At 44.8% G+C, this 26,637-nt stretch overlaps 1 protein-coding gene across 1 annotated transcript in view; it reads right to left on the minus strand.

The window, feature by feature from the left end:
* Positions 1-26,637, minus strand: part of TTC39A (tetratricopeptide repeat domain 39A) — a 2,407,335-nt gene that overhangs the window by 1,140,545 nt on the left and 1,240,153 nt on the right. Inside the window, exon 5 of the mRNA XM_044086086.1 lies at positions 19,910-19,977. Coding sequence (XP_043942021.1) covers positions 19,910-19,977 — 68 coding nt within the window. The remainder of the gene's footprint in view (positions 1-19,909; positions 19,978-26,637) is intronic.

A 26,637-nucleotide genomic window follows, 5' to 3' on the forward strand; every position in this document is an offset into this window, starting at 1 on the left:
GAATTGCTCTGCTCAATCTGTCTGCTATCACATTGGACTTGCCGGGAATGTGCATTGCTATCAGGAAACGCTGAGAAGAGATCGCCCATTGCCACAGTCTGAGTGCTTCTCGACATAAGGGGTAAGATTTGGTCCCGCCTTGCTTGTTGATGTACCACACTATGGACATATTGTCCGTCTGAATTGCTATAGTTCTCTTGGGAAAAGAGTCCTGAAGGGCTTGCAATGCTAAAAGCACTGCTCTCATCTCTAGAACATTTATGTGCAAGTGGCACTCTATCGGCTGCCACGTGCCCTGGACTGTCCTGCCCTGGTAATGCCCCCCACCCGATCAGGGAGGCGTCCATTGTCAGAGTTGCAGCCGGGGGCGAGGGAATGAAAGGACTCCCTAGAAGAAGTTGGGGAGATGTGACCCACCAAGAAAGATGATTCCTGCATGACTGAGTTATGCTGATAGTGTGGGACATTGGAAGAAGATGAAATGACCACTGAGTGAAAAGCATCCACTGAAGGATCCTCATGTGGAAGCGGGCTAAGGGGAGGAGAGGAATAGCCGCCATAATCCCTAGGACTTTCAACACCAGTCTGACCTTGACCCTGTTGTGTCGTAATAGAAGAAAGACCTGCTTGTGGATGTCTGCTACCCTTTGTTCCGTGAGTCTGGCTGACAGACTGACGGTGTCTAATCTTGCGCCTATAAAGGTAATAGACTGACAAGGTGACAAGACAGACTTTTCGTAATTTACAGAGATGCCTAGAGTCTGACAGGTTCGTAAAGTGTAGTCTCTGGCTAAAAGAAGTAGATACCTGGTGGTGGCAGTCAGGAGCCAGTCGTCTAAATACGGAAACACCTGGAATCCCTGGCCCCTCAAATGAGCGGCGACCACTGCCATGCATTTGGTGAACACTCGGGGGGCTGTAGTGAGACCAAAGGGCAGGGCCCTGAACTGAAAATGACTGGCTCCTAGCCTGAAGCGGAGAAATCTCCTGGATCGTCTGTTCATCTTGATGTGATAGTACGCATCCTGGAGATCTATGGAGCACATCCAGTTGTCCTGACCCAGAAAAGACAGAATGGACTGCAGCGTGACCATCCGAAATTTTGTTTTCTTGACAAACTTGTTCAAGTTGCTGAGATCCAAAATGGGTCTCCAGTCCCCTGTCTTCTTTGGAACCAAAAAGAATTTGGAGTAGATTCCGGATCCTTGTTGGTATGCTGGAACTGGTTGAATGGCTCTTTTTGCCAGGAGCTTTGAAATTTCTAGTGCTGCTTGCTCCCTTTGACTGGGTGGAACGTCTGGAAGGGAGTTTCTGGATTGTTTTGGGATGTGAATGAATGGAATTCTGTAGCCTTCGGATATGATAGACTGTACCCACTTGTCTTGAGTAAGGGAAAGCCAGGCTTTTGGGTACAGAGATAATCTTCCCCCGACTGCCTCCGAAGGTGGACAGTCGGGCAGCCCTTCAGGGGTGCTGAAAGGGTTTGTCAAAGAAAGTTTCTCGACTACCCTGATTCTGCGGGCCCCCTCTGCCTATAGGACGGCATCTATTATTACTGTCCCCCCCCCTCTGCCTCTAGAGGGGAAACGACTCTGTGCGTCCGGTAAGACTCCCTGTGGTTGTTTGCGGAACCACATCTTCCCCCCCTTTTGACCTTTGGGGTAAGGCCTAGAAGGGGTAGAAAAACGGACTCCAATGGCAGAAAGAGTCTTACCTTCTACCTCGCACCTTGTCAGAGTATCCTTCACCTGTGGACCAAAGAGAGATGATCCATCAAAAGGGGAGTTAGTGAAGGACGCCTTGAAAGGGTCCGCAAAGCTACATAGCCGCATCCAGGCATGGCGGCGTAAGGCCACCCCTGTACCTGCGGCCCTACTCGCTCCATCAGCCGCGTACGAAATCAGGCGCATGGAGGAGTTGACAACTGACTTAAGGGTCGCCAGCTGGGAGTTCATCCTATCTTGAAACCCCACAGCTGATGGGTCCTTCAACACTTCACTCATATCCTTGAGCAAGTCCCTTTGGAGATGAGTGAAATGACACAGGTAATTCAGTGAACGCATAGAAAAGGTCGCTGATGAGAACATCCGCTTACCGTACCTGTCCATGGTCCTAGATTCCTTATTAGGAGGATGTACAGGTACCGAAGGATCCGCTAGTTCCTTCTTGGTGACAGCAGCCACCACCATGGCATCCACAGAGACACCTTTGTACAAAAACTCCTTGTCTTTGGGGGCAGTGATAAATTTGGCTGGCCTCCTAGGGGTGGGTTCCACCGAGTCAGGAGCCGCCCAAGCCTTCCTCGCCACCACTTCCATGAGAGGGTCAAAGGGAGGGGACACCCAGGAGGTGGAAGGTCGAGAACCAAACATCTCAAGGTACACTGATTCGTCCTCTGAAGGGTTAAGGGCTGGCCAATTCCCCTTCTGTTTCAAGATTTCGAGTATGTCTGCAAAGGAGACATCTTTAGAGGGAGAACGAGGGGAACTCTCAGAATCCTTCAAATCAGTGTCAGAGGTGACAGACTCAGGGGAGTCAATGTGCTTCCTCTTGCACTGTCTCTTCCTAGGGGGTTCTCCTGCAAGGTCAGGAGAGGCCTCGGAAGAGGAGGAAATTCCCACTGGGGATACTTGAGGCGCAGATTCTCTACGGTCCGAAGCAAGGGGGTGAGAAGAAATCACCGCAGGCACTGTGGAGGGAGGGGCTGATGGAGCCGACTGTGGAGTAGAACCTGATTCTAACACACTCCTCATGACCTCAAATGCACCCCTGTCAGGCAGGGCCAGAGGTCTCCGCTCCGAAGAGCCAAAAACCTCCCCCGGCGCCGACAAGGATGGCTCCGAAGCTGATGTCGGAGCCGAACTAACCAGCACCGAAGCACCGAGAGGGAGAGTGGTGTCGGACAAGGGTCCGATGCCACTCGCCCCCCCGGAGCCGACGAGGGAAGTCTGGCGCCGAGATCCCTCCAAGGAGGAAATTGGAGCAGACGACGGCGCCGAAAGAAAAGGTATCGGTTCCGACGCTCCCACAGTCTCGGCTCTGAGCAGCACCGGCTCCGAACTCAAGAGAGTCAGAGGAGGAATATTTAGTGGAACGGGAGTAGCCATCGACTGTTGAGTCAGGCTGTGTAACATCTGGGCCAGTACCTCAGACTTAAGAAGTCTACTCACCACCCTCTGCAAATCATGGTCCGAAAGTCTGGAGGACCTAGAGGAGTGTGACCTATGGCTCCGTTCAGACAAGAGCGGTGACGCTGGGGCCGAATGAACGGAGCCGATAGAAGGAGACCTGGATCTCTTTCTAGTAGTCGGTTCCGACAAGGGTATCGGAACCGACTTCGACTTGTCTGTCTCGGCTCCGGCCGGAGCCGAGGACACGGTGTGTGTGGCAGGTCTAGGATCATCGGCTCCGGCCGGAGCCGATGTCTGAACCATATGAACGGTCTTTGAACCTCCGGAGGACTGCCTGGAGGGTTTGGAAGGTTTCCCCGAGAGAGACTGGGTCGGGGGACCTTCAGGCTTCAATAAGCCCCTCAAGATCAATTTGTTTTTACGTTCCTGCAGGACTCTTGGGCTGAAACCGTGACAGACAGCACAAGAGTCCTGCAGGTGTAAAGGTCCCAGGCAATACACGCAAGAAGTGTGACCGTCTGTCAGAGACATCTTCTGACAGCACGAGTCACACTTCTTAAAACCTGAGACCTTCGATTCTTTAGACATTATCTAAAGTGACAACACTAGTGCAATCACTCACACAAACACACAGATTACACTAAAAATTAAATTAAATTAACTTATTTAACAAAGATCCTGACAGAAAACACACTCACTCCAACTACTAGGAGGGGTGGGAAGGGGCCTAAGGCCTAAGGGAAAAACCCTTGGAAAAAAATTAAGGAAAGGGAAGATATTTGTAAGGGAGTGCTAACAAACTAAGTAACTAACTAAATTACTACAGAAAAACTGATTTAAAGGGGGTCTAAGTTTGACTAGAACTTTAGAAAATTAACTAACCTGCAGAGCCGGTTGGAAAAGCACCTCGTCAGCTAAGCGGCAAACGAGATCTGAGGAGTTACCGCCTAGCATTGTGGGATATGGGGGAGCCTCGAGCCGGTGGAATTAGCTCTCGAGCTTTAGTATTGGCCGAGTCGGAGCCGAGGATCGGCTCCGAACCCATCCAGCAAGAATGAAGGCGAGACAGACAACTTAACATCAGCTAATACTAGTGGCGTTACATTGTATACCAGATTAGTTACACATTAAAACAAAGAAGGACCCAAATTAAGTTCTGATTAGTATAAACAATCAGGAACAAAAATATTTTTGTTCAATGTCTGAGAGAAAATAACTGATAAATCAAGCATTTTGGTACTTTAACATATAATAAAACCATTAAAACATACTTATCCTGTTCACATGGAAGTGAACTGACTGCCTTGTTAATTGACTTTCTCAGGGTCTCAGGGTCAAATACAGGAATCAAACTTGGGACTACTGCAAGGCACAGACATATTAGACTTACTCTGAGATTCAGAAAGGGCTACCACCAGCAGTAAGCCTTAACTCAGCCATTTTCCCTCTGATGGTAACCCTTTCTAATTCAGAGATAGACCTCCATATGGAATCAATACTGTTTGGAGAATCACACTGGTGGGCTTTCTCATCAGCTGAGTTAATTAGCCACGTTCCACCCCCCCCTCCCCACCCCCCCCACACAGAGTAAGGCATTTATACAGCCAAGCAAATACAGCATGAGGTAGTTCAGCTGGATAAGGTAATTAGCTCAGCCAAAAAATAGAAGTTATGTTCTTACCATAACGTTCCATGTTAGTTGTCTTCTTCTCGCCTTCTTCTTGCTGGATGGGTTCGGAGCCGACCTCGGCTCCGACTCGGCCACTCTAAAGCTCGAGAGTTGGTTCCACCGGCTCGAGGCTCCCCTTATATCCCACAATGCTAGGCGAGAGTTACCTCAGATCTCGTTTGTAAGCTAACCCCAGCTTATAACAGAAACAGTATAACTGTAAAAAACAGAATCCACCTCTAACAACAGGAAGAAGAAGGGTGACCTACATCCTGAAACAAGAAATATGCCTAATAGCATATAGTTAAGAAAGAGGTGGTAGAAAGAGAGGTCACGATCACAACTCCTCTAGGTCTGTCCAGGCCAGGGGAAGGAGGGTGGGACGAAGAAGAAGGCGAGAAGAAGACAACTAACATGGAACGTTATGGTAAGAACATAACTTCTATATGTTAAGTTGTCTATCTCGCCTTCATTCTTGCTGAATGGGACCAAGTCCCTAGCACCTTGTCCCGGTGGCCTAACGGAACAGACTCCTGAGAACAGTGGAACCAAAATTAGCTCTATGCCTAGAAGCTAAATCCAACTTATAATGGGAAATAAAAGTGTGAGGAGTAGCCCAAGTAGCCGCTGCACAAATGGTGTCAATAGGCAGTCTGTCTTGGAAGGCTAGAGAAGTAGCCAAAGCTCTGGTGGAATGGGCTTTAGGCTTATTAGGCAGTTTTGGTGTCTAATCTCATAAACAAGGGTAATCAGAGATGTTAGCCATCTGGATAAAGATACCTTTGAAACTGGAAGTCCCTTTCTGCTTTCCGCATAGGAGACAAACAGCTGATCAGATTTTCTGAATTGTTTCGTCCTGTCCAAATAGTACCTTAATTGACGATGAACATCCAGACAGTGTAATTTTTGTTCAGACCTATTTGAATACTCCGGGAAAAAGACAGGGAGGTCAATGCATTGGTTTAGATTTGATGTTGAAACCACCTTAGGCAAAAAGGACGGGTTAGTTCGTAAGGAAACTCTGTCCTTATGCAACACAAGGTAAGGAGAACGACAACTGAGTGCTTGAAGTTCTGAAATTCTTCTAGCTGATGTGATAGCCACCAGAAAGAGAGTTTTCCATGATAATAACTTTAAGGAACATGAAGCTGCAGGTTCGAAAGGGGAAAGAATCAAAGAAGCAAGAACTAAATTTAGGTCCCAAGGAGAAGGAGGATTTCTTACAGGAGGTCTGAGAAGAAAAACTCCTTTCAAAAAGGCTTTGCAGAGTTTGTGGGACATTAGGGCGGATTCAGAAATACCCACATGGAAATTAGAAATAGCTGCCAATTGAACCTTAAGAGTAGATGGAGATGAACCTGCATGGAAGAGTTCAGCAAGAAAATCAAGGACTAGTTGGATGGAAGCGGTGAAAGGATCAATGTCCTTTCCTTGTGCCCAACATGAAAAGCGTTTCCACTTACTCAAATAAATCTTTCGAGTGGAAGATTTATGGGAAGCTATCAAAATATCTCTAACAGAGTGAGATAATTGAAGAAGCCTGGCTACGGTTGGAAGTGGAGGAACCAAGCAGTGAGGTTCAGAGAGGGGAGGGAGCGATGAAACTGACCCGATTGATGGATCAAAAGATCTGGAACTAGGTCCAGATTCCACGGTCGCTCCAAAAGAAATCGATGCAGAAAGGGGAACCACACTTGTCGAGGCCAGTAAGGAGCAATGAGGATCAATGAGGCCTTCTGAGCGATAGCTTTCTGTATTACTTGAGAGATCAGTGGGAAAGGAGGAAATGCATACAGAAGTCCCGGGCCAAACTTGGACTAGCGTCCCTGCTGGGTTGGCCTGGTAAAGGGAATAGAGTGAAGTATTCTCTGCACTTGCTGTTTTGGGGAGTAGCGAAAAGATCGCAGCAAGGCTGACCCCACTTGAGAAAAATCTCTCTCACTACAGAGTCTTTCAGAGACCACTCGTGAGGCATGAGAATAGCTCTGCTCAACTTGTCCGCAATGTGATTGGACTTCCGGGATGTGCGTTGCTATCAGAAAACGCTGAGAAGAAATCGCCCATTGCCACAGTCTGAGTGCTTCTCGACACAGGGGGTATGATCTGGTTCCGCCTTGTTTGTTGATGTACCACACTACAGACATATTGTCTGTCTGGATTGCAATCGTTCCCAAGGGAAGAGAGTGTTGAAGGGCTTGCAACGCTAAAAGCACTGCTCTCATCTCCAGAACATTTATGTGCAAGTGGCATTCGTTTGGTTGCCATGTGCCCTGGACTGTCCTGCCCTGATAATGCCCCCCCCACCCGATCAGGGAGGCATCCGTTGTCAGAGTAGCAACCGGAGGAGGTGGAACAAATGGTCTCCCCAACAGGAGCTGGGGGGAAGACATCCACCACATGAGATGCTTTTGCACGCTATGATCATAATGGTGTGAGACATTGGAAGTTCCTGGTATGACCATTGAGAAAGAGCATCCACTGAAGGATCCGCATGTGGTATCTGGCCAATGGAAAGAGGGGTATGGCGCCTGCCATGAATCCCAACACCTTTCGAACTAACCTGGCTTTGGCACTGTTGTTGTTGAGAAGTAGTGATACCAATTTTGAATGTCTGATATCCTTTGGTTCGTTAGTGTTGCAGACATGTTTACAGTATCTAAATTTGCGCCTATGTAGGTAATAGTACGACAAGGCGACAAAACAGACTTTTCGCAATTTATTGAGATACCCAGTTTTTGACAGACGAAAAGTGTAATCTCTGGCCATCAGAAGGAGATGCTTGGTGGGAGCTGTGAGGAGCCAGTCGTCCAAATATGGAAACACCTGGAATCCTTGTCGTCTCAGGTGAGAAGCTACCACTGCCATGCATTTGGTAAACACCGGGGCAGTGGTGAGACCAAAGGGCAGGGCCCTGAATTGAAAATGACTGGTTCCCAGCCTGAAGCGGAGGAATCTTCTGGAGCGTCTGTTCATTTTATGTGATAGTACGCGTCCTGAAGGTCTATAGAGCACATCCAGTTTCCTTTTCCCAATAGGGGAAGAATGGATTGCAGCGTGACCATCCGAAATCTTGTTTTCTTGACCGATCTGTTCAAGATACTGAGATCCAAAATTGGTCTCCAGTCCCCTGTTTTCTTTGGAACTAAAAAGAACCTTGAGTAGATTCCGGATCCTAGTTGGTCTGCTGGCACTGGCTGAATAGCTCTTTTGCAAGCAGTTTTGAAATTTCCAAAGCTGCTATATCCCTTTGAGCGGTGGGACATCTGGAAGGGATTTTTTGACTGATTTGGAAAGCGAAGAAAGGGAATAGAATAACCTTCGAAATGATGGACTGTACCCATTTGTCTTGTGTCAAGGATAGCCAGGCTTCTGGGTACAGTGACAATCTTCCCCGACTGCCTCCGAAGATGGGCAGTCGGGCAACACCTCAGGGATGCTGAAAGGGCTTATCGGAGAACGCTTCTCGATTGCCCTGGTTCTGGACCCCTCTGCCTCTAGGGCGGCGTCTACCATTGTTGTTCCCCCTCTGCCTCTGGCGGGAACCGACTCTGTCGTCAGGCGAAGTCCCTTGGGATTGTTTACGGAACCACATCTTTCCCCTTCTGGCCTTTGGGGTAAGGCCTAGAAGGAGTAGAAAACGGACTCCGACGGCAGAAAGGGTCTTGCCATCAGTCTCGCACCTAGTCAGGGTTTCTTTCACTTGTGGACCAAAAGAGATGATCCATCAAAAGGGAGTTCGTGAAAGACGTCTTGAAAGGTTCCAAAATTGCATAGCCGCATCCAGGCGTGCCTACGTAAGGCTACCCTGTTCCTGGCTCTGCTCGCTCCATCGGCCGCATAAGAGAGGAGGCGCATGGAGGAGTTGGAAATAGAATTAAGGATAGCCAGCTGCGTGTTCATTTTCTCTTGAAACCTGCAGCTGTAGGGTCCTTCAGCATTTCACTCGCTTCTTTGATCAAGTCCCTTTGAAGACGAGTGAAATGGCACAGGTAATTCAGTGACGCATAGTAAATGTCGCTGAGGAGAACATCCGCTTCCGTACCTATCCATGGACCTAGATTCCTTGTTAGGTGGATGGACAGGCACTGAAGGATCAGCCAGTTCCTTCTTTGTGGCGGCAGCTACCACCATAGCATCCACAGAGACTCCTTTTGATAAAAATTCCTTGTCTGATGGAGCTGTGATGAATTTGGAGGGTCTCCTGGGAGTGGGGTCCACTGAATCAGGAGCCGTCCATGCCTTTTAGCAACCACCTGCATGAGGGGTCAAGGGGGACACCCAGGAGGTGGAAGGACGCGAGCCAAACGCCTCAAGATACACAGATTCGTCCTCCGAAGGGTTGAGGGCTGGCCAATTTCCCCTCTGTTTAAGGATCTCCAGAATGTCTGCAAATGAGACATCTTCAGAAGGGGAACGGGGCGAACCCTCAGAATCATCCAGATCTGTGTCCGGCGTGATAGACTCAGGTGAGGCAGTGTGCTCCCCCTTGCACTTCCTCTCCCGAGGGGCTCTTCTGCCAAATCAGGAGAGGCCTCGAAGAGGATGAAATCCCAAAGGAGCTCCTGAGGAGTGGGCTCTCTGCGGTCCGGGATGAGGGAGTGAGTCGATTTACCCTGAGGCAGCATAGAGGGAGGGGCTGACGGAGCCGACTGTGGAGTAGAGCCAGGCTCTAACACACTCCGCATGACCTCGAAAGCACCCCTGTCAGGCAGAGCCAGAGGTCCCGCTCCGAGGAGCTAAGGACCCCCTCGGCACCGACAGTGATGGCTCGAGGCCGATGTCGGAGCCGAACTCACCAGCCCGAAGCACCGAGAGGAGAGGGGTCGGACAAGGGTCCGATGCCACTCACCCTCGGAGCCGACGAGGGAAGTCGGCGCCGAGATTCCTCCATGGAAGAAAACGGAGCCGGACGGAGCCGAAGACAATTGTCTCGGCTCCGAGGTGACCACAGTCTCGGTTCCGACGACCCGGCTCCGAACTCAAGAGAGTCGAAGGAGGAAAGAGTTGATGGACGGGGCAGGCACCGACTGATGAGTCGGGCTCTGAAGCATCTGGGCTAGTGCCTCAGACTTGAGTAGTCGACTCACCACCCTCTGAAGGTCATGATCGGACAGCCTCGATGACCTAGAGGAATGAGACCTTGGCTCCGTTCAGACAGCAGGGGAGATCCTGGAGCCGAATGAACGGAGCCAAGAGAAGGTGACCTAGACCTCTTTCTGGTTGTCGGCTCCGAAGATCTTGTCGGAGCCGACACGGGTACCTCGATAACCTCGGCTCCGGCCGGAGCCGAGGAAGCCACAGAAACTGTGGACTGAGTCTTATCGGCTCCAGCCGGAGCCGATAAAGGCAAAGGTTGAACAACCTGAGGTCTCGGCTCAGAAGCCAGAGCCGAAGACCTCGATGCCTTGGAGGGCTTCCCTGTTGAGACAGACAGGGAATCCTCAGGCTTCAACAAGCCTCTCAGAATAAGCTTGTTTTTCTTTCCTGCAGGACCCTGGGGCTGAAGCCATGGCAAACAGCACAGGAGTCCTGCAGGTGCAAAGGCCCCAGACAATAGACACAAGAAGTGTGAGCGTCTGTCAGAGACATTTTCTGACAGCACGCATCACACTTCTTGAATCGAGACCTTTGCTTCTTTTGACATAGCCTAACTGGTGAACACAAACACACACTCAAACACACCAGTTATACCCTGTCAGAATAACAACTTTAGTAAAAATACTAAAAAATAAAGTACAATAAACAGTAGTTAAACTACACAAACACTCCCTAGGGAAGGGAAGGCCTAAGGCCCAAGGGAAGAACTAAAAGTTCTTTTAAACAAAAACGGAAAAATTAGGTCGGGATAAAGTTCAATGAACTACACTAATTTGAGAATAATTAAACTAAAAAAGGGGTAAAAAGAGTAACTTTTAATAGAAAAGCTTAAACTCACCAGGAACCGGTAGAACAACCAACCTCGAAGCTGTAGCGGCAAACGAGATCTGAGGTAACTCTCGCCTAGCATTGTGGGATATAAGGGGAGCCTCGAGCCGGTGGAACCAACTCTCGAGCTTTAGAGTGGCCGAGTCGGAGCCGAGGTCGGCTCCGAACCCATCCAGCAAGAATGAAGGCGAGATAGACAACTTAACATTTCATGTTCACCCATTACTTTCAATAGGTGAGATCACTTTAGAGGTAAATGCTGGAGAGTTTAACAGACGGGTACTAGTGTGGTGTGTGCATGTGTGTGGCTACATGTGTGAGTGTATGCAGAGGAATGACTGGTCTCAGGTTAGTGTGTGTGTGTGTGTGTGTGTGTGTGTGTGTGTGTGTGTGTGTGTGTGTGTATGTGAAAAAAATGAGTGTATGTGTGTGTCTGTTCTGCAGGGAGGCTGTCATACTTCTAAATTCCCTTACATTAATGAGAAAATTCTCCAGTACTGGGGAGGGAACATTAGACATCAAGGATACTCTAAATATTAATGTCCACTAAAAAACAAACAGGCCAGCACACATAGGCATAAGGTGCCTAAAAATGAATATATTTTAATAGAACATAAACAGGCAAAACAAACCGGTTTCGGCCCAAAAGTTATTAAGCCTTCCTCACTGTAAGAGTACAGGCAACAAAGTCAAGCCTAATATGCATGAAAATAATCACATGATACAAGAAAAGTCCTCCTAATTGGTTGGCTATAAATCCTCATTTAGACCCGGGGGAAATAATCCCCCCGGCTTGATAATCCACTTTTTTTCTTTCTTGTTCAATATGTCATGCCAACCAATTTTATTAGCCCGGTCCCCACTTATTCAGTCAATAATGATAAACCTGAAAGATGCTGTAGTATGGGTCAAAGAATGTTTATATAATGCATTGCTAGGTTTTTTCAATCTGATATCACTAAGGTGTTCAGATATCCTTATCCTTGCTGGCCGGGAAGTCTGTCCTATGTAAAAAGTGCAACATGTACAGGTAGCTAGGTAAATAACCCAATCGGTTCCACAGTTGGTCAGAAACCTGATATCAAAAACCATCCTGGTATTTTTGCTGGTGAACTGTTTGGAATTGGCCACCCTGGCACAATGAACACAATGACCACATGAATAACACCCCTGCCAGCAAATCCCCAATTAGAGTAGTTTGTGATAGTTCCCCCAAAATAAGCTCCTGTTTATAATGATTAAAATAAGATCCCATGGTTTTACCCCCACGGTAAGAAAACTGGCATCTATCATTTAAAAAACCTGATAGTCTGTCATCCACAAGCAATATGTTCCAATGTTTGTTGACGATGTCTAACAAAATATTGGTATGGTATCCAAAGGTAGTAGTAAATCTAAGTTCAGATGATCCTGGTTGCTGTTTATCCCTATATACCAAAAGGTCATTCCTACTGATAGAAGATGCAAGATTGCTAGCTGATAGTATCGTGCCAGTTTTATACCCCCAGGATTTGAGCCTGCTAATAAGGTCCGGTTTATAATCATATTTCTCAGGATGTAAGCAAATGCATCTTATACTCAAAAACTGTGATTTCGGGATGTTGCATGTAACATGGGGTGGGTGGAAGCTAAAGGCGTGTAATAATGAGTTATATTGTGGGTACTTGTGAAAGACTTGGGTATCCAGAGTATGATCCAAATTCCTTGTGATGAGAACATCCAAAAAGGTAATTTGATGAATGTTGTAATTAGCAGTAAACTGGACCCCCCACTTGTTACCATTGATGTATTCCATAAATTCATACAAATATCCCTCATCAGCTTTCCAAACCATCCAGCAGTCATCGAGGTAGCATCTCCACATATCAATTTCCCCAAGATATAGATTATGGGTTACATCATATAGCAACTGCTCTTCCACAGAGGCCATAAATAGGTCAGCATATATGGAGGCAAAATACGCCCCAATAGCCGTACCCTGAACCTGCCAAAAACATTTCCCATGACAATAAAAGGTATTCTTAGCAAGTACATATTCAGCAAGGCCAATAAGAAATGTATTAAAGCCTGAATGATGCATAAGTGAATAAATGTGGACTTATGAAATCTGAAAATGTCAGAATTACCAGTGTTAGAACAGGAATCAAAGTATAACCTGAGATTAAGTAGACAACAAAAATCTATAACATCTTGTGCTAATGAATTCTCCAAGATTTTTTGCTCCAATTTCTAGTTATTAGCAGGGGGGTATTAATATAGAGTTTGTTGGTGTAACTTGCTCCAATATATATTAATATACTAATACAATATTTCATTATGGACCTTACTTCTTTGATAAAGGGGCTGTCTGCGGACAGGGATGACTTGGGGATTTTTGGCCTTAGACCCGAAGGGAACCAGAGTAATATGGGGGATAGGGTTGAGTCGCATCATGTTTGTTCAAAAATTTTTGAACAGTTAACAAAGAGTATGAGGACTTTACAAATGAATGTTTGGCACCTAAGATTATTTAAAGTGTACCAAACTAAGGATATTTCCCCCAGGGGCTTAAGGGTCCATATCCAACCCCTTGTAGCTCATCCAGATGAGGAATTGTTAGAACAATGGGCCCAGATTCAACAAAAGGCATCTATGGGTTTTGTGGATATCCTTATTGCTTACTATGACTGACTGACAGATTTAATATCAGAGGTAGCCTCTTTATGTGAAGAGACTTGTAAATTTGAAGGACTGACCTGTTATACTAATTGTGTAAACCTGCTTAGTCAAGAGTTACTAACTTTGGAAGAGCAATTGAAAGATGAAAATGAAAAAATTTCAACGGGACAGGGTTGATTATGAACGGGGTAAACCTTTTGGTCCCAATAAAAATGCAAAATTTAGTAATGTGGGCAAGAAATCTTCAAAAAGAAAGAGACCCGGGTCTATTTTGAAAAGGACTCCCAGCTCAGTGAGTGGGACCTCAGCAAATGATTCCTCCTCCATGATGGATTCTGAGACACCATACACTGTAGTGCCTCCAGCCAAAAAATGTAGGAATTCTGATACCCCTTTAGGGGCAGGGTACAGAGGGAAGGGAGAAAGCATCATGGGAATAAACAGTGTAGAAACCTTATTGAAAGTGATGACACACAAATAAACACTTGTAGCAATGTTTTGAACATTTCTTCAACATCTTTAACACAAGCTGAATTGCACCTTTTAAATAAAGGACTTAACTCTTTCTTTGTCTCGGAGGATTCATTAGCACAAGATGTTATAAATTTTTTTCGTCCTACTTAATATCAGGTTATACTTTGATTCTGGTTCTAACACTGGTGATTCTGACATTTTCAGATTTCATAAGTCCATATTTATGGCACCTATACATCATTCAGTTCATTTGTTTCAACACATGGTTCTCAAAGATCTACACTTCCAGTCTCATGAGTTTCAGATTAAGTCAAATAAACTCTCGAGGACTGAACAACAAATTATTTGTGACTTACAATAAAACAGGGATTTTGTCATTTTCCCAGATGACACAGGGGGTGCAATAGTAGACATGGATAGGTGTAAATATGATGCCGAGGCCCGGAGACAATTGAATAATTGCTGGTACTATATGTACATGCCTTTGGACCCCGGCCCAAAATTTAAACAACAAATTGATCAATATCTTTTGTTGGCCAGGGATGAAGGGATCATTTCCCAGTCTACTTTGTACCATCTTACTGTCCCCAACCCTAGGCATCAATATCTATATTTGCTACCAAAGATTCATAAAGATTTACATGACCCCCAGGTAGATCAATTGTATCTGGGCGTGGATCGGTTACTGAACCATTGTCACAGTTTTTGACTTTACATCTTTGGCTGCTTCTAAAATATGTCAGATCTCATATTCAGGACACAACTCAATTCTTGCAGTTAGTTTCGTATTGCGGTAGCATTGTCACCTCACAGCAAGACGTTGTCGCGTTCAATTCTCAGCTAGAGCATTTTCTGTGTGGAGGCATGCGTGAATGGGCATGCCTTCATTGAAGGTTGTGCATCATGGCTGGTAACTTGGCACATAAAAATCCACTACCAAACATTAGCAGACCGGAGTTCCGCTGTGGTGACCCCTAACCGGGATAAGCCGAAAGACACAACAACAAGAAAGTTTCGTATATTCAACTTGAGCTGGGGTGGTTGCTATGCACCCTTGATGTAGCATCTCTATATACAAATATTCCTCATCAGGCGGGTTTGCTGGCCCTTGAACATTGGCTTTATCAAACCAAGCTCTATCCACCAGGCTTTAATACATTTGCCTCCATATATGCTGACCAATTTATGGCCTATGTGGAAGAGCTAACTCATAATCTATATCTTGGGGAAATTGATATGTGGAGATGCTACCTCAATGATTGCTGGGTGGTTTGGAAAGCTGATGAGGGATATTTGTGTGAATTTATGGAATACATCAATGGTAACAAGTGAGGGATCCAGTTTACTGCTAATTACAATGTTCATCAAATTACTTTTTGGGATGTTCTCATCACAAGGAATTTGGATCATACTCTGGATACCCATGTCTTTCACAAGTACCCACAATATAACTCATTATTACACGCCTCTAGCTTCCACCCACCCTATGTTACACGCAACATCCCGAAATCACAGTTTTTGTGTGTAAGATGCATTTGCTCCCATCCTGAAAAATATGATGATTATAAACTGGACCTTATTAACAGGTTAAAATCCCAGGGGTATAAAACTGGCACTATACTATCAGCTAGTAATCTTGCATCTTCTATTAATAGGAATGACTTTTTGGTATATAGGGATAAACAGCAACAAGGACCATCTGAACTTAGATTTACTACTACCTTTGGACGCAATACCAATGTTTTGTTAGACATCTTCAACAAACATTGGAACATATTGATTGCAGATGACAGACTATCAGGTTTTTTAAATGATAGATGCCAGTTTTCTTACCGTGGGGGTAAAACCATGGGATCTTATTTTAATCATTATAAACAGGGGCTAATTTTGGGGGAACTATCACAAACTACTCTAACTGGGGATTTGCTGCAGGGGTGTTATCCATGTGGTCATTGTGTTCATTGTGCCAGGGTGGCCAAGTCCAAACAGTTCACCAGCAAAAATACCGGGATGGTTTTTTGATATCAGATTTCTGGCCAACTGTGGAACCGATTGGGTTATTTACCTAGCTACCTGTACGTGTTGCGCTTTTTACATAGGACAGACTTCCCGGCCAGCAAGGATAAGGATATCTGAACACCTTAGTGATATCAGATTGAAAAATCTAGCAATGCATTATATAAACATTCTTTGACCCATACTACAGCATCTTTCAGGTTTACCGTTATTGACTGGATAATTGGGGACTGGGCTAATAAAATTGGTTGGCATGACATATTGAACAAGAAAAAAAAAAAGTGGATTAGCAAGCTGGGGGGATTATTTCCCCCGGGTCTAAATGAGAATTTATAGCCAACCAATTGGGATGATTTTTGTTGTATCATGTGATTATTTTCATGCATATTAGGCTTGGCTTTGTTGCCTGTACTTTTACACTGAGGAAGGCTTAACAACGTTTGGGCCGAAACTGGTCTGTTTTGCCTATTTATGTTCTATTAAAATATATTCAATTTTAGGCACCTTATACCTATGTGTGCTGGCCTGTATGTTTTTTTGTGGACGTTTGGATTTTTGGGGCTGTGCACTTGCCGTACTTGCAGGAGTCTCTTACTGTAATTCTACTCTAAATATTACCCTAAGGTCATTTAAAAAGATAACAGAACCAGTTTTGAAGCACAAAAGACGTATAGGCAGGGTAGATCACTGATCCACATGGTCCCATTTCAAACTCAGTCAGGGATACTCTAGTTACAAGAACAAGAAGGAAAAGGACTGAATCCTGTACCCCTGGCACAGAAAGAAACTTGTTAACAATGTAAAACTTTATTCCTCTGCACTAACGCTAGACACATGGGATACTTTTTACACATTAAATATTAAATTATTTGCTTGGTAACTTCTGGCTCTGCTTTCTCGTTGGAGAAAAAGGAAACAAACATCTATTCTGTTTCCTAGAACTCAAGTATTCAGTTTTTGTGGAACTTGAGCTGACAGTGCAAGTTCAAGATATTAATGGCTTTTTTCCTTCTAGTTTCTTCCCTCAAAGAGAAAGATTGACTGGTTTAAGACAAGTTCACAATATATTCACCACATCTGCATAACTAAGCTAGGAAGGCCATCAAATATACATGTGCAGTCATCAAAACAGAACCATTATGAACCCCTAGAAATTCTTGAAAGAAGACAATAATCCTGCAGGTTGAATCAGACTCCATCTATTGTATACCCAATGGTTTCACTTAGCTAACAACTTTCCATCGTGCCCATGCTTACAGCCATACATGCTCCTTTTCTTTCTCCTCGAAAAAGTTCCCTTATTGAGAACAAGCAAACTGCTAAAATGTCTTCCAAAACAATCATCATCAACTGGAATAGATGGGATTTATCAGGAAATGCAGTGATGAAATTATCCCCATCTTCATCTCTTTTACCTCTCTCTCTCTCTCTCTCTCTCTCTCTCACATGATACTCATTTACCAAGTGAAAAAATTTCCAAGTGTAGCGAACCAGCAAATATTTACAAATCCTACCACATTTAGGTAAACTGTTTAAGAAAGCAATATATAATCAGGTAACAAACTACTTCTTTTAGTAGAATGTTCTATCCATGCATCACTGTGGATTTGTAGAAGGCAAGAATATACAATCCTCTTTATTTACACTTATCAATGCTGACACCAAAACATGTTCCTGTGTCTTCACTCCTGCAACCTCAATGCAAGGCAATGCTAGGAGCAAAACAACTATGTAATATGAGAGACCTGAGCCATGAAGTCTGGCATGAGAGAGCTCATTACCCATCTTCACTGTAGACCAGTAAGCTTAACTGTCAGAAGAGTCCTTGGTCACAAGTGTAACCACTGAGTGCTGCTGGTAGGTCTTGAGTGCTGGTAGTAGGTCTTAAGGGAATACTTCCCAACTATGCACCTGATATTGAGATGCTACACCCCAGGGAACATACTCCCCGGGTAGTTTATAGGTGTGTACTAGGCTAATGGCCCTGCAGCTTTTACAAGTCTAGCCCAAAAAAATTGCCCAAGCACTGTGTCACCCGATATTAGTTCACAGTGCCCCTATTCAACAGGCCAACTGGAATGATCCCTGGAGTGAACTTTCTGTTACCCATCCACTCATCAGGATTTCTCTTCAACAGGGCCAGCGAGGTGCTCTGCTTGACATGAATGGGAAGCTTATTCCAGAGTATGGGCAGTCTTTGGGAGATGAACCTGGCCTTCCAGCATGTTCTGTTAATTGTGGTAATGAGGTTGTGATCTCTGGAGCGTGTGGCACAGCGGGATTGGGATTTCTTTAAGTGTAGCATTTAAAATAGGGCTGGATCAGACATGGCTTTGTAAGTCAAGCAGAGATCACCTCTAAGTAGACAATAAGGGACCGAGAACAGCTGAAGTTGATGGGAGTGTAACTCTCATGGGCCCCTCAACGGCCATAATAAAGAAAGACAGATATGAATCTGAGTCTCCAATAGTCAAAGGTGAGAGCACAATAAACAAGGCCTCTGAAGCCATCTCAGTGATGGATGTTTGTCTACAAGGATATAAAAAAGATGCCAGTGTCCATTTTTACTGTCTACTTATGGTATTGTGGCATAGGGCTAGGACTACAAAAGGAATCTTCCTTATAATCCAGACGCTGGGCACTCTCAAAAACCACCATTGGGTTTCAGAAAAGCAAGATAGGCCAAGACCTTCGCTTTTTTGTATATTTGAGTGGATGGGTTAAAACTCTGGTACTTGAGGCAGTGTTTCACACTGTTGTCTTCTCCCAAGCAGCACAGACAATGTTAGAGCAGGTCTTGGCTCTTGATTTAATGATTATTTTGGCAGCTTAAATGCTTTATATATCACATATGGGAATTTCTGCATGTGAAAAACAGAAATGAGATCACAACTGCTACAGTGACAAAATGGAAACAGCAGGTTAAAGGCTAGGCATTATCTTGGTGTCATGCTGTCTACTAGCACATGGTGCACCCCTTAGCCACAAGTTTGACAACTTCATAGAAAAAAAGTAAAAGTCAGAAAGAATGCTGGGAAGGATATACCAACTGTAAAATACCCATAAAGTGTCTCAAATATCAGATTATAATGCTCCTGAAATGTAGCAAGGTTAACTGTTTCTACTCTCTTTAAATGGCTGAAATGTTTATCATTTGATAGGGATAAAGTTAAACACAACATATAAATAAATGTTCCAGTGTGCTGCTGCAAAAGATTTATATACATGTCTGCAGCTGATTGTACCTTACTGGTATGATCTCTGCATATGCAAAGACTTCACCTGACCTGGTTGCTCTCTGACAGCATAACATAACTGGAAAAAAACAATGCAGAAATGTAATTTAGTAGACGCCACACAAAGGTGAGTATAACTAGGAATTGCATATTAGAAGGAAGCTTCATCCTGGACTACATCAGCATTTTGCAATGCTTTTGTAATAAAACTCTTAAGGATTTATTTCTTTGTGGTCTGATATAGTGTGAGCAGAAGGGGACAGTCTTTTCCAAAGTGAGGAGTCAGGATGGGAGAAAATATGCTCCCAGCATCATAAGTTGATTGCGTTATGACTGCAAACTCACATCTAATAAGAGACAAACAGTGGAAAGGAATTGTGTTCCACAAAATGACAAAACCTTGAATATCTGATTTTTCATAGATGCCTATTACACTGGTATCATAAAAAGATGATCCTAACAGCCAGTAGTCAAGGATAACTATTACAACTAGACTAATGTTCTAGAGTTCAAGCAGCACCAAGCAGAGGCTGCTTAAAAAAACAAAACAAAAAAAAAAAACTGCTTGCATCTTTCATTCCAAAAGCAGCGACTGTTTATTTGCTCCTGATAACGCTTCTGGCCACTGTAGAAATGTATCACCAGTGTGGCACAAATGTCCCATACCATCACTGCAATGGGACAGTTTGGATTCGCTCTACAGGAAAGAAACTGAAGGCCCGTACTTCCCATGCATTAGGATTCCTTTTTTAATAGTGCTGCCTTTTGCACAATTTTCTCTTATGTATTATGAAGAATACCTGTAAAAATGTCAGAGCAGCTCTGTGAAGTAAACATTCAGCGTAGCACACCTCAGCATGGAGCTCTTCTATAAAAGAAAAAAAAAAGAAACAAAATTTAGACACTTTCCTTGACTGTACAAAGCAACAGCTATCATGTTCAGGATTAAGACACAAGGAATATTTCAAAATGTTAAAATAAATGGAGAAATGGTTCAGTAGCCATTAGGGTAGGCTGCTATACAGCTAAATCAGTAACCATGGGCTGGGGGTACTGAAGAGCAATGATATAGTGCAGCTGATAGCAGCGAGGGATGATGTTAAAGTTACTTTACAAAAGTGAGCCAATTTTAGGACTCGGTATGTGAGGGAGGTTTTTATGCTGACTTTTTTCTTACATAATTAAGATATTCCAATAACCTGTCATTCCATTCTAAACTTCCTCTCCCTTTCACAAATGACATAGGTTACATTACATTTTATTGAATGCTGATCTGGTCATCAAAGTATAATGCCAGTATATTTCCTAAAATTATTCCTTTTTTGACATGAGGAGATGCTGAATTTAGGATTACCAATTGTCAGAGCTATGTGTACATGCAGAAGGTTTGGATTTTGTGGGTAGATTTATGTATTTGTGTGTGTTTTGGAGGTGTTAGTTTCATGGTGTTTGTGTTTCAGATTTTGGGTTAGTGTTAGGTTTGGTGAGAGTTTGTATGTGTATGTGCTATGTATATATATATATATATATATATATATATATATATATATATATATATATATATATATATATATATGTGTGTGTGTGTGTGTGTGTGTATCTTTACCTATCTTGTTTAGTGGTACTCTTAGGTAAAGGGGTTTCACAAGTAATGTTTGAGTCTGTACAAGTGTAGGGAGATACTCTTTCTTTTCTGTCCCTATGAATGCATATGACCTTTCACTTTTTGTTTCTTACTGATTGTGCAGAATTAGTAACAACCAAAAAGTAAAAGGTAATATGCATTCATGGGGACAGAAAAGAAAAGGGATCTCTTTACACTTGTAAATACTCAAACATTCCTTGTGAAACTGTTATAGCCTGTGACTGTAAGTCCTGATTTAACTCATGGTTTAATATTAAGAAAATATTTTCATTCTCTGACAAGCAGTGTTTAAACAGGGGAGCCAGACAGGGATGATCTCTTCCCCTTTTGTTATCTGCTTTATATTTAAAACCATTGGAAAAGAATAAGGGACTCACTGATTCAAGGATATGACTGCTATTGTCATCAAGAAAAGTTAGCTCTATTTGAAGATTATACCATTTTGTACTTGATAAATCCAGAAAAGGTCATTTTGGTGCACTGAAATACTTGAAAACAGTATCAAGTCATTTCAAGATATAAAAATAAATAAAGATAAAAAAAAGAAGTTATGTACTCACCATAACGTTCCATGTTTGTTGTCCGTCTCGCCTTCATTCTTGCTGGTTTGGTTCGGAACAGAGAATCAGTTCTGACTTGGCCTATACTAAAGTTCCAGAGCTTCCACTGGCTCGAGGCAGTACCCTATCCCATCATGCCTAGGGAGAATACCCAGATCTTGTTTGCAAATACTGAACAGAATAACAGTTATATACACATAATAATACACACCTAATATGTGCCCCTTAGGACTAGGAAGGAAATCAGAGAGCATAAGTTCCAAATCCAGTAGATACCTCTCGATCCTCCAGGAATGAAGGTTGGGGGAATGAGAGTGGGATGCAAGAATGAAGGCGAGATGGGCAACAAACATGGAACGTTATGGTGAGTACATAACTTCTTTATGTTATGTTGTCCTATCTTGCCTTCATTCTTTCTGGTTGGGACAACGTACCCAGCACCTTCTTTCTTGGGTGGCTCAGGAGAACACGCTCTTCAGAACCATGGATCCAAATGAAGCCCTGTTCCGGAGGCCAAATCCACTCTGTAATGAGTGATAAAGGTATGAGGTTTTACCCACGTTGCTGCTCCCAAATTGCATCCATAGGTAGTCTAGCCTGAAAAGCAAATGAGGTCGCCATGGCTCTTGTTGAATGACCTTTTATTTTTCCAGACAGTTGTCTCTTTTGGGAAGTATATGAATAGGTAATGGCATGAGTAAGCCACTTTGAGAGAGTGACTTTTGACATTAGTGCGCCCTTCTTTTTATATGAAAAGGAAATGAACAGTTGATCAGATTTCCTGAATTCATTGGTCCTATCCAGGTAGAAGCGTAATTGTCTGTGTACATCTAATTGGTGTAATTTATAGTCTGCCTTGTTGCCATAGTTTGGGAAGAAAACAGGTAGAGCAATAGACTGATTCAAGTTTGCTTCAGAGCAAACTTTGGGTAAGAATGATGGATTAGTTCTCAGGGAAACTCTGTCTCAATGAAAACCAAGTATGGGGGACATATAGATAATGCTTGGAGTTCTGATACACACATAGCAGACGTGATAGCCACCAAAAAGACTGTTTTCCACGTCAGAAACTTCAGATGATGCCTGTTCATATGGTGGCAGGATTAGAGTGGATAACACCAAATTAAGATCCCAAGGGGTTGTTGGTTCATTTACTGGTGGCCTAAGCAAAAAGGTACCTCTCAAAAAGGCATTGCACAGTCTATGGGACATGATCTTGAATCCCATTTCTCCAATGTAGTAGTTTGATATAGCAGCCAACTGAACTCGTATGGTAGCCGCTGCTGCACCTTCACTGACGAGTTCAGCCAAAAAGTCTGAAATAGAGGTTACAGGGGCCATGAAAGGATCAATGTGATTGTTCAGAGCCCAACAGGAAAACCTTTCCCATTTGCTAGCAAAAAGCTTACTAATTGCTGTCTTATGGGACGAGGTCAGAATATGTTTCACAGTGGGGTATATTCCCGGAAGCCTAGCTAGGAGTGGAAGTGGAGCAGCCAAGCTGTCAGTTTCAGGGTTTTGAGAGAGGGATGCAACGTCCCTGATGGATGAGTCATGAAATCTGGAACTGGGTTCAGAATCCATAGATCCTCTTGTGGATGGGGGCACAGGAAGGGGAACCAAATCTGTCGAGGTCAGTATGGTGCAATGAGTATTAACCTGCTTCTCAACGTGTTGGCTTTCTGAAGGATTTTGGGGATCAAGGGAAAAGGAGGGAATGCATAAAGGAGACCTGGGAGCCAATCATGTACAAGTGCATCCCTTGGTGACTTCCCATTCATGGACCTGGCAAAAAGGTCGCAGCAAGGCTGGCCCCACTGGGGAAAAATCTGTTCTGCCATTTCCTGTTTCAGGGACCACTTGTTAGGCATTAGAATAGCTCTGCTGAGTTTGTCTGCAATCACATTGGATCTCACCAGGATATGCGTTGCTACTAGAAAGCGTTGGGAAGAGACTGCCCACTGCCATATTCTTTGAGCCTCTCGACACAGGGGTAAGATCTGGTTCCACCATGCTTGTTTATATACTACACGACTGACATATTGTCTGTCTGGATTGCAATCATTCCTAGTGGAAGGGAGTTGTGAAATGCCTGCAATGCCAGCAGCACCACTGTCATCTCTAGGACATTGATATGCAAGTGGTTTTCGTATTCCTGCCAAACACCTTGGACCATCTTCCCGAGATAATGCTCCCACCCACCGTATCTGGGAAGCGTCCGTGGTCACTGTAGCTACTGGCTGAGGGGGAATGAACTGTTTGCTCAGAACCACCTGAGAATAATAAAGCCACCAGCAGAGGTCTCTCTTGCAGGATTCTGTTATGATAATCTTATGGGACATGGGCAGTTCCTGCATAGACCACTGGGTGAAATGTAACCACTGGAGAACTCTCATGTGTAAGCGTGTGAGTGGTACCAAGATTATCGCTGCTGCCATCAAACCCTAGCTCTTTAGAACAACCCTTGCCTCTACTTTCTTCTTTGTCAGAATGTTCTGTATCTGTTGGCGTAGTGTTTCTATCCTGTTGGTAGGAAGTTTGCCTACCATTTCTCTTGTGCTTAAGTCTTCCCCTATAAATACAATATGTTCTGATGGCAACAAGGCACACTTTTCGAAATGTATTGTAATGACTAGTTGAGAGCAAAGGTGGATGGTGGTGTCTCTCACACTGGTGAGTAGATGCTTGGTGGTGGCGGTTAGCATCCAGTCATCCAAGTACGGAAACACCCGAAATCCTAGACGCCTAAAGTGAGCCGTGACTACTGCCATGCATTTGGTGAACACTCTGGGGGCTGTAGTGAGACCATAGGGCAGAGTCTGGAATTGGTAATGACTGGTTCCCAGCTGCCGAAAACATAAGTGACTCCGGGATAGCCTCATCTTTATATGGTAGTACGCATCCTGGAGATCTACTGAGCACATCCAATTGTCTTTCCCGAGAAAGAGGAGTATAGACTGCAGTGCCACCATCTGGAACTTGATTTTTTTTCACAGACTTGTTTAGTCTGCAGAGATCCAAAATGGGCCTCCAGTCTCCTGTCTTTTTCGGAACTAAAAAGAACATTGAGTAAGTTCCGGATCCAATTTGGTCTGCAGGGACATCTTAGATGACTCTTTTTTTCTAGCAACCTTTGAACTTTTAGGGTTGTCTGGTCCCTCTGATTGGGTGGAACATCTAGGACTGATCTTTTTTTTTTTTTGAAGGGGAAGAGGAAAAGGGTATACAGTAGCCTCTGGATATGATCGTTTGCCAGGCGTTTGAGTACAGTAACCAGTGACCCCCCGACTGCCTCCAGAGGTGGACAATTGGGCCTCCTTTCAGGAGCGCTGGAAGGGCCTAGCAAGGAATGTATCCCTGTTGCCCTGATTTTGTGGACCCCTTTGCTGAGAGGTCAGCGTCTTCCATTGCTGTTTCCCCCTCTGCCCCTTGAGGAAGAATCACCACATGCATCCAGAAAGGCTCTTTGGGACTTATGGAAACAAATCCCCCCCCCCCCACTGACCTTCGGGGGTAAGGCCTGCTAGGGAGGGAGAAACAAACTCCCACAGCAGAAAGAGTCTTTCCTTCTTGCTCGCACCTGGTCAGAGTCTCTTTCACTTTAGGCCTGAACAAGGACGAGCCTTCAAACTGGGCGTTGATAAAGGAAGACTTGAAGGGCTCTGCAAACTCACATAAGCGAATCCAGGAATGTCTCCTTAGGGAGATTCCTGTACCTGCTGCCCTACTCACTCCATCAGCCACATGAGATAAGCCGCATGGAGGAGTTTACCACCGAAGTTAAGGTAGCAAGCTGAGAGGTCACCTTGTCTGAAACCTCTGCAGCTGTAGTACCTTGCAGGGTATCTCCCAACTCCTTCAGGAGATCCCTCTGAAGTCTGGTAAAATGGGTCAAACAGTTCCATGATCTGAAGATAAATGTTGCTGACAAGAACATATGCTTTCTGTACTTGTCCATCTTATGAGATTCCTTATTTGGTGGATGGACAGATGAGGAAGTCTCAGACAATTCCTTTTTGGTGGCTGCCTCCATCACCATAGCATCTACTGGGACACCTTTTCTGAGGAATTCCTTGTCAGAGGGCACTGTTATAAACTTATTTGGCCTCCACAGAATAGGTTCCACAGACTCTGAAGTACCCAAGGCTTCCGACTGACTACATTCATGAGCTGGTCTAAAGGCAGAGTCACCCAAGAGGTGGAAGGGCGAGACCCAAAAGCCTCCAGGTACACGCACTCATCCTCAGAAGGGTTGAATGACTTCCAGCCACCTCTCTGCTGAAGGATCTTTAGGATGTCTGCAAAGGAGACATCCTCAGAAAATGACCGTGGGGACCCTTCTGACTCATTGAGGTCCATGTCTGAAGTGATGGACTCCTCAAGGGAGTCTAGATGTTTCCTCTTACATGTTCTCTTCTGAGGGACCTCCTCAGAGGGGTACTCTGGGGAGGTTTCAGAAGAGAAGGAAGTGCCCAGTGGGGCATCCTGGGACTACGGGTCTCCATGCTTGGGAGGGAGAGGTGGTAAAGAGACAGACTCTGGTGCTTTTGGGGGAAGAGTGTTTGGGTCTGAGAGTGGGGCCATCTGGGGTGACAGCACTCTCCTTATGGCCTCAAAAGCACCATGGCCCAGCTCCAAGGGAGCTCCCAACTCCAAGGAGCCAGGAGACTGCCCCTGAACCAAGGCTGTGAACTTCAAGGCTGATGTAGGTGCCGAGCTGACCTGCGCCAAAGCCCCGAGAGGAAGAATCGGTTCAGACAACTGTCCAACCTGGCTCTCCTCCCCGAACCCCATGGGCGAGTGTCGGCTCCTAGACCCCTCAACAGACGATGGCACCGAAGAGGTCGAAGCAGAAATCGGGACCAAAGAAGCCGAAGCGGATCTCGGTCCTGACGGTTCCACTACGGTCAAATCCAAACACTCCGGCTCCAAAGCCACCGCATGGGTTGGAGGAGGAATCAAAGAAGGGGCAGTGACAGTTACGTGAATCCTTCTAGGCTAGGCTCGACAGGATTTTGGCCAGTGCCAGTGTCTGTAACAACCTCTTGACCACCCACTCCACGTCGTCATCCCAGAGACTCCTGGAGTACAGAGATAATGGGGCCAAGGATTTAATGGACATGTAATACTTAGGAGACCAATTCTCGGACTGGGGACTGGCTCCATATGTGGTACTCTGTCAGTTCCAAAATAACCAGCGGAGCCAAAGAGGTAGTCTTTTCAGGACTGAAAGCCTTCGGGTCCGTTGATTAGTCCTTAGCCTGCTTCTTCGATGGTTCAGACTCCGGAGCCATGGAAGCAGACCTCTTAGAAGATTTGTCAA

The sequence above is a fragment of the Protopterus annectens genome, chromosome 10.part0 (assembly GCF_019279795.1).
Source record: "Protopterus annectens isolate FY-2018-M chromosome 10.part0, PAN1.0, whole genome shotgun sequence".
NCBI classification, from domain to species: Eukaryota; Metazoa; Chordata; order Ceratodontiformes; family Protopteridae; genus Protopterus; species Protopterus annectens.